The following is an 11,731-nucleotide window of genomic DNA, read 5'->3' on the forward strand; positions in this document are numbered from 1 at the left end:
CAAATTAACTAGGTATTTTGAATTACAAAAATGTGAATCAAGCACTGAAAGGGTTAAATGGATACAATGACAGCAAAAGCTGCAGTTCAATATAAGCAAGTGAGCCTGTAGCTTAGTAGCCCTCAGCATGAGAGAGGCCTCAGTTAGAGAGGCCTCAATATGTTAGTTTGCCTCAGTGTGAGGTAAACCTCAGTGTTAGTAGGCCTCAGTGTGAGATAGGCCTCAGAGTTAGTAGGCCTCTGTGTGAGAGGCTTGGTGTGAGAAGGCTCCAGTGTTAGTAGACCTCAGTGTGAGAGGACTCAGTATGAAAAGGCTCCAGTCTTAGTAGGCCTCAGTATGAGAAGGCCTCAGTGTGAGGATGACCTGGTGTAAGAAGCTTTGGTGAGAGAAGCCCCAGGTTGAAGACCTCATGGGTGAAGCTCCAGTGTTAGTAGGCCTCAGTGTGAGATAGGCCTCTGTGTGAGAGGCTTGGTGTGAGAAGGCTCCAGTGTTAGTAGACCTCAGTGTGAGAGGACTCAGTATGAAAAGGCTCCAGTCTTAGTAGGCCTCAGTATGAGAAGGCCTCAGTGTGAGGATGGCCTGGTGTAAGAAGCTTTGGTGAGAGAAGCTCCAGGTTGAAGACCTCATGGGTGAAGCTCCAGTGTTAGTAGGCCTCAGTGTGAGATAGGCCTCAGAGTTAGTAGGGCTCTGTGTGAGAGGCTTGGTGTGAGAAGGCTCCAGTGTTAGTAGACCTCAGTGTGAGAGGACTCAGTATGAAAAGGCTCCAGTCTTAGTAGGCCTCCATATGAGAAGGCCTCAGTGTGAGGATGGCCTGGTGTAAGAAGCTTTGGTGAGAGAAGCCCCAGGTTGAAGACCTCATGGGTGAAGCTCCAGTGTTAGTAGGCCTCAGTGTGAGATAGGCCTCAGAGTTAGTAGGCCTCAATGTGAGGTAGGCTTGGTGTGAGAAAGCTCCAGTGTTAGTAGACCTCAGTGTGAGAGGACTCAGTATGAGAAGGCTCCAGTGTTAGTAGGCTTCAGTATGAGAAGGCCTCAGTGTGAGGATGACCTGGTGTAAGAAGCTTTGGTGAGAGAAGCCCCAGGTTGAAGACCTCATGAGTGAAGCTCCAGTGTGAGTGTTGTTGTGTGTAAAAAGCTACTGTGTGAAGCTCCTGTGTAAGTTCAGTATGAGAGGAAGCTCAGTAAGAGCGAAAATGTTTATCTGCATGAGAAAGAAGCCCAGCACGGAAGCAAAGAAGAAGTATAAAGAACTTCATTTATTTATTTAGAACTTTTATATTTTCTCACCTCCGCAGAGGGACTCAGGCCGGTTCACAAGCCCTAAACGGTTCTGGCCCGACCTATCTGTCCGAACGCATCGCCCCCTATGAACCAGTTAGGACATTAAGATCGTCCGGGGAGGCCCTGCTCTCGATCCCACCAGCCTCACAAGCACGGCTGATGGGGATGAGAGACAGGGCCTTCTCAGTGGTGGCCCCTCGGTTGTGGAATGCCCTTCCTGCAGACATTAGATCGGCCCCCTCCCTGCTAGCATTCAGGAGAAGAGTGAAGACCTGGCTCTTTGAACAGGCGTTTAATTAAGCAGTGCAATTAATTGATTGATCATGGAACATGGAATAATGGACAAGGAGATCGGATTACGACTTTGCTGATGAGACGTGATGGATTACCTATATGGATGTATTGATGTTATATTGATGTATTGATGTATTGTTATATTGATGTAGTTGCCTTGGTTACTGTTTTAAATGCTAATGTTGTGCACTTCATATACTGACTTGGCTGTAAACCGCTCTGAGTCGCCTACGGGCTGAGAGAGAGCGGTATACAAATGAAGTAAATAAATAAATAACAACAGTATCACAGACAATCATTTAAAAACATCACATCCCATAATACACTAAAACATTAAAATACTAAAATACAATCATATAATTACATTGGCCAAGTCGTTAAAAATAAAATCGTAGTTCATCACCATCCGTCCGTATAGTCCCGAGTTATTGACTCACTCGTCAAATGCCAGTTTCCAGAGCCAGGTTTTCACCTGTTTTCTAAAAGTCAGGAGAGAAGGGGCAGTTCTAATCTCCAGTTGGAGAGAGTTCCAGAGCCAAGGGGCCACCACTGAGAAGGCCCTGTCCCTTGTCCCCACCAGACTCACTTGCGAGAATGGTGGGACCGAGAGCAGGGCCCCTCCAGAAGATCTTAACAATCTTGATGGTTCATAGGGGAGAATCCGTTCAGACAGGTAAACTGGGCCGGAGTCGTTTATGGTTACACTAATGACAAGAATAACACAAACACTTTGTTTGTGTTATTTTTGTTATTACTGTAACCATATTACTTTACTACAAAGAAAAGTCTCCGAAGGAAGAGATAACTTTGGTCTGTGAGTTTTTTGTTCTTTTTATCACTTTGGGCTACTGGCTCTGGGTCACACTGCTGCTCATAAGTTACTCTGCTGTACATCTGTGAGGAGAGCCTTTTGTTAATAAGCTCACTCGCCTAACAACCACTCCTCCCAAACAAGCCATGACTATTTCTTAATGTTTATCATTACATAAGTTCTAACCTGGGCCTCCCCTAAGCTAATAGTACATCAGCAGGAATGCCTTCTGGTGTATTCTTCTCACACCAGGCCTCTCACACACTGAGGCCTACCTCACACTGAGGCCTACTAACACTGAGGTTTATCTCACACTGAATGCAATTTTCCTGCTTCTTGGAAGGAGGCTGAACTGGATGTCTCATGAGGTCTCTTCCAACTCATTGATTCTATGATTCTCTCTGCAGACACATGGAAGCCGCCGCTTTGGTGGAAGACACTGCAAGGAAGGCATTGTTTGCATCTAGTGGAAGCCGCCTCCTTTTGCAAAGCGTCATGGAGGACAACGCCACCCTGGAGATGGAAGAAAGGTGGGTCTGTATAATCCACATCAAGAGAATTAATGATGTTTTTGGCACGCTACATATATGTTGGCTTTGTGTCTTCAATTTAAGGTGTTCAAAGGAGATGCATCTTTGTTTTCCTCTGAGGATGAGAGAGTGTGATTGAAAACACTTGGGTTTCAATAGCTGAGCTAGGCTTCGATTTCCAGTCACCAACTGTTAGTGACCCCCAAACTTGGTCCCAACTGAAGGCCCGGTCAAAGGAGGCAAACAGACAAACAGCCAGTCTCAAAAGCAAGGTTTATTTCGTCATGATCATGCAGAGACGGCCAGCTGTACCAAACACGCAGGTCTTGGTACTTTCAAGAGGCTGTGGCACCCATTGTCTCTCAAACTCACATTATATAGACAAGACTCACAATACTGCAGCAAAAGTTATCCAATTACAAGCTGCCTGACTAACTAACTTCTTGTAAATCACATGATTTCTTGACAATGGAAAGTACAAGACCCAAAGAGCTCCCCCCCCCCCCCCCCCCCGTGTATGGCATAGATACTTTGCCAGCATTTTAGCCTTCTGCCTGAATTGTCTTGTGAAAGTTGTTGACTGCACATGTTTTTTAGGTGCTAACCACAAATGTTCCAGACAAGACGGACCCTTAGCGGAAGCTCATTTCTAAATACAGAGGGGGTACATTTTTAACTTTGATTTCTCTAGTTTCATGATTATTGTCCTATCACAACCACTATATTTCTCTTTATCTCCAAGGATAAAGGCCTCAAAACACTATGCAGAACAATATGGGTTGAAACTAAGCTGAGAAATCCAAGATTGGAGGCGATGAGATGGTTGTACAACCCGCGATTATTATTATTATTATTAAACTTTATTTGTACTCCGCTAGCATCTCCCGGAGGACTCGATGCGGCTTACATAAGGCCAAGGCCTCAAAACACAAGATAACAATACAATCTAAGCAAATCAAACAATTAAAACAGAATAAGCAAAAGAACAACAAGTAATAAACAATATACTAAAACACAATAAAACTGGGCTGGGTCGGAGTAATGGGTACAAGAATTAAAAGTGCTAATGTGACAGGAGGTGTATATGCGGCTTCTAGGGCAAGTGCGATGTGCGATGTGCAGTAATCATTGGTTCTAGTAAAGTGCTTCTGGGATTTGGTAGTGGAGATTACCTAATCTGGGAAGGTGCATCGGAAAAGCTAGGTCTTCAAGTTCTTTCTGAAGACTGCCAGTGTAGGGGCCTGTCTCAGATCTTTGGGGAGGGTGTTCCAGAGTCGGGGGGCCACCATGGAAAAGGCCCTGTCCCACGTCCCCACCAAGTGCGCTTGCGACGCAGGTGGGATCACGAGCAGGGCCTCTCCAGATGACCGAAGTGAGCGTGTGGGTTCGTAGATGGAAATGCGGTCACGCAGGTAGGCTGGTCCCAAACCGTTTAGGGCTTTGTAGGTGAGCACCTGCACCTTAAATTGGGCTCGGAATATAAACGGCAGCCAGTGGAGCTCCTTTAACCAGAGGGTTGACCTCTCTCTGTAAGGGGCCTCAGTTAGCATCCTGGCTGCTGTTCGTTGGACCAGTTGGAAATTCCAAGCCATCTTCAAGGGCAGCCCCACGTAGAGCGCATTGCAGTAGTCCAATCTGGAGGTGACCAAGGCATGGACCACTCCGGCCAGATCCACCTTCGCGAGGTATGGTCGCAGTTGGCACACAAGTCTCAGTTGTGCGAAAGCCCTCCCAGACACCGCCAACGCCTGAGCCTCGAGCGTAAGCGATGAACCCAAGAGGACTCCCAAACTGCGGACCTGTGGCTTCAGGGGGAGTGTAACCCTGTCCAGCACAGGTAGCCACCCTATACCCCGGTCAGGTTTACGATCGACCAGAAGTACCTCTGTCTTGTCGGGATTGATCTTCAGCTTGTTCCTCCTCATCCAGATAGACACAGCGGCCAGGCACTCGTCCAGCACCCGAGAGGCCTCCTTGGAGTTAGGTGGAAAGGAGTAGTAGAGCTGTGCGTCATCTGCATAGAGGTGGCACCTAGCTCCAAAACTCTGGATGACCTCTCCCAGCGGTTTCATGTAGATGTTAAAAAAGCATTGTAGATGTCCATTCCTTGCAAATGCAGGCTCAGCCTCTCATCTTATTTTCCTTTATTAGGTACCATTTGATCCAAAAGGCACAGAAGGAGTTGGGCCTCAACATGGAGGAGGCAACAGCCGAAGTCAAGGCAAAGGCAGCGTCCGTCCATCGGATCAACACAGAAATGGGCAAGAACCTCTCGGGCATCTCCAGCCTGGATCTGGTGAGCAGGAGTATTGATTACCTTTTATTTTCTCCCGCCTTTCTCCCAATATACTGGGCTCAATATTGTCCTTTCCATAGGACAGCCATTGACCGTTCTTGGAGCTCCAAACCACGCCATTTTGCAATTTGGTGCAAAGACAATTGCTATTTTAAATGTGGCCGGAAGGCCTTACACGTTGGGTGAAAAGAGAGATGGCATCAATAACAACAACAACAACAATGCAGACTTTGGCACAAGCCAATCAAGGTGGTCCCAGTGGTGATTGGCACACTCGGTGCAGTGCCTCAAGACCTTGGCCTGCACTTAAAAACAATCGCAGCTGACAAAATCACCACCTGTCATCTAGAAAAGCCCACCCTGCTCAGATCTGAACACATTATTCACCGATACATCACACAGTCCTAGACACTTGAGAAGTGTCCAATATGTGATCCAATACAACAGCCAGAGTTTCTGCTGTGGACTCATCTTGTTGTGTTTCAAATAATAATAATAATAATAATAATAATAATTATTATTATTATTATTATTATTATTATTGCCTCTCCTTATGATTCAAAAATCCAGACCTTGGGGGGGAGGGCATGCTTTCCAAAATTGAGTTAGAGCAGCATTTCTCAACCTTGGGGTCGGGACCCCTGGAGTTGTGAGAGGGTGTCAGAGGGGTCGCCAAAGACCATCAGAAAACACAGTAGACCGCTCCTTGTAAGTCGCTCCAGTTAGTAACCTGGCTGCTGCCCGTTGGACCAATTGAAATTTCCGAGCCATCTTCAAGGGCAGCCCCACGTAGAGTGCATTACAGTAGTCCAATCTGGAGGTGACTAAGTCATGGACCACCTTGGCCAGATCCGAGTTCACGAAGTACAGTTGCTGCTGGCACATGAGTCTTAATTGAGAGAAGGCCCTCCCAGCCATCGCCGATGCCCGGGCGAGTCTAGGAGGACACCCAAGCTGTGGACCTGTGACTTCAGGGGGAGTGCGACCCCATCCAGCATAGGTTGCCACCCTATACCCCGATCCGGCTTACGAATGACCATGAGGACCTCTGTCTTGTCAGGATTGATCCTCGGCTTATCCAGACAGCCACAGCGGCCAGGCACTCATCCAATACCCGAGGGGCTTCCTTGGAATTAGGTGGAAAGGTGTAGTAGAGTTGGGTGTCATCTGCATAGAGGTGCCATCCAACTCCAAAACTCTGGATGACCTCTCCCAGCGGTTTCATGTAGATGTTAAAGAGCATGGGGGACAGAATGGAACCTTGCAGGACCCCACAGGTTAACGGCCAGGGGTCCGAGCAGGTGTCCCCCAGCTTCACCATCTGGGAACAGCCCTCCAAGAAGGACCGGAGCCACGACAGAGATGTGTCCCCTAGACCCATCCCGGAGAGTTGTCCCAGAAGGATACCATGGTTGATGGTATCAAAAGCCGCTGAGATATCCAAGAGAACATGTGGTATACGCGACATTCTTTGGTTTCATTGCGTGGCATCTTTACAGCAGTGTAGCCACTATTAAAGTTCCAACCTGGGTTGCTGTAGGTTTTTCCAGGCTATATGGCCATGTTCTAGAGGCATTTTCTCCTGATGTTTCGCCTGCATCTAATGGCAAGCATCCTCAGAGGTAGTGAGGTCCAACCCTCGTACATCCTGCATATCAGATATTTACTTTATGATTCATAACAGTAGCCAAACAACAGTGATGATGTAACAACGAAAATAATGTGATGGTTGGGGGTCACCACAACAGGAGGAACTGTATTAAGGGGTCGCGGAATTGGGAAGGTTGAGAAACACTGAGTTGGAAGAAACAAATTAGACAGAAATCCCTATCCATCCTTGTGAATAACATTATCCTTTTGCTATGGATAATCCCATAGCGCCCCCTGCTGCAGGAAGTGGAGGATCTTCGCCAAGCGGCTGAGAAATTGCAGGTGATGGATGCTTTGAAGATGGAAGACGTGGTCAGTGGAGCCATGGACGTGCAAAAGGAGCTGCAAAAGGAACTCCAGAGGATGCAGCAAGTGGAAGAGGTGAGCTTGGGGCCGAAAGAAGTACTATATTCGTCTCGCGTTCACAGAATCATAGAGCATTGCAGAATAAAGGGGGTTGGATTGGATGGCCCCTGGAGTTGCTCCTATTACTTATTATTACAGAGGCTGCATGGCCATCTGTTGAAGGTTCTTTGACTGTGCTTTTCCAGCATGGCAGAATAAAAAACCCACATCTTTTCCAGGCTTTTATACACTAGGATATTATTTACGGCTCTGGCCCAGCTTACTTGTCCAAACGTATTTCCCTCCACCTCGTAAGCACCGGGATTGTGGCACAGTTGGCTGAGTGTCAGCTGCATTAAGATCACTCTGACCAAAAGGTCATGAATTCGAAGCCAGTCTGGGTTGGAGTGGGTTTCCAACCAATTGTGTGTAGCCTGTTGTCGACCTTTGCAACCCGAAAGACAGTTGCATCTGTCAAGTAGGAAAATAAGGTACCACCTTAAAGTGTGGGGAGGTTAAATTAACTGATTTATGAGGCCATAAAGAAGACTCCAGCAAAGCATTCCAGCGGGGAAGCATGTGGGGAATGCGGAAGTGCTTCATCAGCGTCGCAGACGGACGATGAAAGCGACAGCTCCCCTGGCAGCCAGAAAAAGTTAAATAGCCTCTGTGTATGCCTGTATATGTTTGTATGTCAAAAATTGGCATTGAATGTTTGCCATATATGTGTACACTGTAATCCGCCCTGAGTCCCCTGCGGGGTGAGAAGGGCGGAATATAAAAGCTGTAGATAAATAAATAAATAAGATCTACTGGGGAGGCCCTGCTCTCGGTCCCACCAGCGTCTCAAACGCGTCTGGTGGGGACGAGGGACAGGGCCTTCTCAGTGGTGGCCCCCCGCTTGTGAAATTTGCTCCCCAGCGAGATCAGATCAGCATCCTCCCTCCTTTCTTTTAGGAAAAAACTAAAAGCATGATTTTGGAGCCAGGCCTTTGGTTAGTGGGCACAGCAGCACTTTAGACACTGAACCCGGACCATAGGACTGTTACGACAATTGGAAACGGCTTTGTGACTTTGTGATCATTATAATTATGTGACTATGTGGTTTTGTGATTTTAATTGATTGTAACTATTTTATTTTGCTATGTATTATGATTTTTTACATTGTGTTATTGATATTGCGGCATTGAATTGTTGCCTGTGTTAGCCTCCCTGAGTTTCCCCTTGGGGTGAGAAGGGCGGGGTAAAAATGGTGTAAATAAATAAATGGTTATTAGGCTTGGTTGATCAAAAAAGAAAATTCTAAACTCAGTTTGGAAGTAGGGGGCGCTGGTGGTTCGATTCTAAAGTCATTTCTGAATTTTTTTAAAAAAAATTCGAAACTTCCGAAACGTCTGAATTGATTCGTTAATGCGGATGCGCATTCGCAGCACTGGCACTGGGGAAACTTCAGGGGATTCTCCCTCCTTCTTTTTTACACCAATCCTGATGAAATTTTCTACTGTTGTAGAACACATAGACCACTCTTAGCTCACCAAATTTCATAACTTTTGACTTCTCCATGGTTTTTTGGTGAATTTTCAAAAGTTTTATTAAAAAAAACTTTTTTTAGTAATAAAGTCTGTTCCTGGTTTGAAAATGTTATTTCCTGTTTCATTGGGTGGTCTTTACTGTGAAAGTAGTTGTTCTACTCCAGAAACTTTGTTTGTGTGTCACAAACCGTGTTAAATTGGTGGAGAACAGAAATCCTAGTACAGACCCCATCAAGGGACATCTAGATAGACCCCCTTCTTCTGGGCAGAAAGACTCTCCTGACTTCCATTTGCTTCCTCTACTGAGTTGGAGGGGACTCTCAAGACACATCCATCCATTTATTCCTATCTGCAGATGCAATCAATAATTTTATTTTATCACTACCTGTACCCGTCACGTGTTGCTGTGGCCAACCTTCCCTCCCTCTTTCTCTTCTTTCTTCCTTCTCTACCTATTCATGGACTGCAACTCCCAGCACTCCTCCTGATCTATCTACTTACTATCTATCTCTATCTAATCTATCTGGAGGATTGCAGGGAGTTGCAGTCCAGGAAAATGAAATTGGAAACACGCAGGGATTGGGATGCCCTCAAGGAAATCCAAGGAGAAGAACACTTGCAGCTTGGAAGCAGTCCATTTGGATCATCCTCCTCTCCTAAAGGGTTGGGAGCTGTTGTTTTCATGCACGCGCTGTATCGTCATTGAGCTTTTTTTGGTTTTTAAGTCCTTTCTGCTGTTTTTTGGGAGAGGTTTATGAATGATGGTCACTCGTTGGTCTGATAGATGTATTGTGTCCAATTTTAGTGTCAGTATGTCCAGTGGTTTTTGAGTTATGTTAATCCCACAAACTAACATTACATTTTTATTTATATAGATTTGGACAAAGACTGCTACAGACAGCTATTTTTGGGTCCTTCAGCCATTTTCGCTAATGAGCAGACATGCATTGTGGAAAATGTAGTTTAACAGCCTTTTGCGATCTCTATCATTGGGCGCCTGGCCTCCCCAAACTACAGTTAAGATGGCTGTGACTAGCCATGCCAAACCATCCCTTCTGGCAGCGCTGGCTGAAAGAATGAGATTTTTAAAGTTTCCTTGCTTTGCTGTATGCTTTTTTGGCTTTACCAAAGTTGCTTAATGTTTGTGAAAATTAAAATAACCTTGGGAGACATCCGAACGTTCAAAACCCACTTTGGATGTCCAAATGCATATATTTTTTCTGAATTTCAATAATTTCCGAGCGTGTCTATCCAACCCTAACTGTTATTATAGTTTGTTCTTTTGTGTTTTCACAGCTTCGGCAAAGAGCAAATGATGCCCGTCTGCTGGCAGCTTCGTCGCTTGCCAATGGAGAAGCCGTCATCTCCAAAGCAAAGGATTTGCTCAGCAACATGGAAGGTAAACAACACATTGTTCCAAGCTGCAACTACAATACCCATCGTTTACATTTTCGACACAAGTTGGGAAGGACAACTGGGATCAGTGTCTTCCTCCTCTATGCACAGGGATGAAGAAACTGTCCAGACAACACAACAAGAACCAAAGGATGACACAAATGGCAGCCAGGCCAAACCGGACAATAGCAGATGCCCAGAAGAAGGTCCGACAAGCGCAAAGGCTTCTGGGAGATTCGGCCACCGTCTCGGACAAGGCCCAAAAAAGTGCCAGAGATGCAGAGGAAGTCAGCAAAGGAAATGCCAAGGTAGATGCTGGATTTGGTAGATGCAAGGGTTTGGCAAGGTAGGTGCAAGACCTTTGCAAGGGCTTTGACAGTTAGATGCAAAGGTTTTGCAAGGTAGATATCAGGACTTTGGAAGGTAAGTGTGCTTTGCAAAATAGGTGCAAGTTCTTTGCAAGATAGGTGCAAGGACTTTGCAAGGTAAGTGTGCAAAGGCTTTGTAAGGTAGGTGAAAGGCTTTGGCAAGATAGATGCAAGGATTTTGCAAGGTATTGCAACAGCTTTGCAAGATATGTGCAAGGTAGGCTTGGTTGATCAGGTTCGTTAGCTTCTAAAATCGGAATGAATTCGTATTTAAATGACTTATAAAACAGTTTCGAGCCATGCTGGAATAGTGTGAGGAGTAATAACGAATTGAAACAATTTACCCATTTACCCATTTTTCAGAATTATTTTCGTATGTCTGGTCAAGGTTTACATGATCTCGCAGTTCCCCTTGGCGACAAGCCACAATGCGGAAGGGCGAGGTGGGCGTGGCCCAGCTCTTCCTGAAGGCCACGCCCCCAGTGGCCATCAAAAAGAGCTGGGCGTAGCCACCCATCGCCGTGGGCAGTCACCTACCCAGGGAAGGGAAACTGTGAGATGAGTTTTAAAATCTCGCAGTTTCCCTTCCCTGGGTGGGTGACTGCAAACGGCGATGGCTGGCAGGCAGAGGAATGAGGTGGGCGTGGCCACGCCCAGATCTTCCTGAAGGCCACGTCCCCAGTGGCTGTCAAGAAGAACTGAGCATAGCCACGCCCACCTCATTCCCTTGCCCTTTGCAGTCACACAGAGAAGGGAAACTGCAAGATTTTAAAAGTAATCTTGCAGTTTCCCTTCTCTGTGTGACTGCAAAGAGCGATGGATGACAGGCAGGTGAATGAGGTGGGTGTGGCTATGCCCAGGTGACTGCAAAGGGCCGATGGATGGCAGAGGGAGGAGGTGGGTGTGGCCTTCTTGACGGCCACTGGGGAAAGCGCATCGCCACTTGTTGCCAGGGAGGCCAGGGAAACTGTGAGATTTTAAACTAACGGGGGAGGGCACCTTCCATTAACGAAGTAAATGAAGCTATTCAGATTTTTGCTATTTCCGATCTTTTTTTCAAGAAAATTTGAGAAATAATTTTAAAATCGAAATGCCAGAGCCCCCTATATACGAAACGAGTTTAGAACCATTTTTTTTCTTGATCAACCAAGCCTAGTACAAGGGCTTTGCAAGGTAGGTGCAAGGCTTTTGCAAGGTAGATATAAGGCTTTTGTAAGGTAGGTGTGCAAGGG

The 11,731-nt window shown here is 46.2% G+C and overlaps 1 protein-coding gene across 1 annotated transcript in view; it reads left to right on the top strand.

Annotated features, from left to right (window-relative positions):
• Window positions 1-11,731, top strand: part of LAMC3 (laminin subunit gamma 3) — a 60,684-nt gene that overhangs the window by 43,220 nt on the left and 5,733 nt on the right. The window contains exons 21-26 of the mRNA XM_067472239.1: window positions 2,791-2,913; window positions 5,065-5,209; window positions 7,088-7,240; window positions 10,033-10,135; window positions 10,243-10,477; window positions 10,863-11,020. Coding sequence (XP_067328340.1) covers window positions 2,791-2,913; window positions 5,065-5,209; window positions 7,088-7,240; window positions 10,033-10,135; window positions 10,243-10,477; window positions 10,863-11,020 — 917 coding nt within the window. The remainder of the gene's footprint in view (window positions 1-2,790; window positions 2,914-5,064; window positions 5,210-7,087; window positions 7,241-10,032; window positions 10,136-10,242; window positions 10,478-10,862; window positions 11,021-11,731) is intronic.

The sequence above is a fragment of the Anolis sagrei genome, chromosome 11 (genome assembly GCF_037176765.1).
Source record: "Anolis sagrei isolate rAnoSag1 chromosome 11, rAnoSag1.mat, whole genome shotgun sequence".
NCBI lineage: Eukaryota > Metazoa > Chordata > Lepidosauria > Squamata > Dactyloidae > Anolis > Anolis sagrei.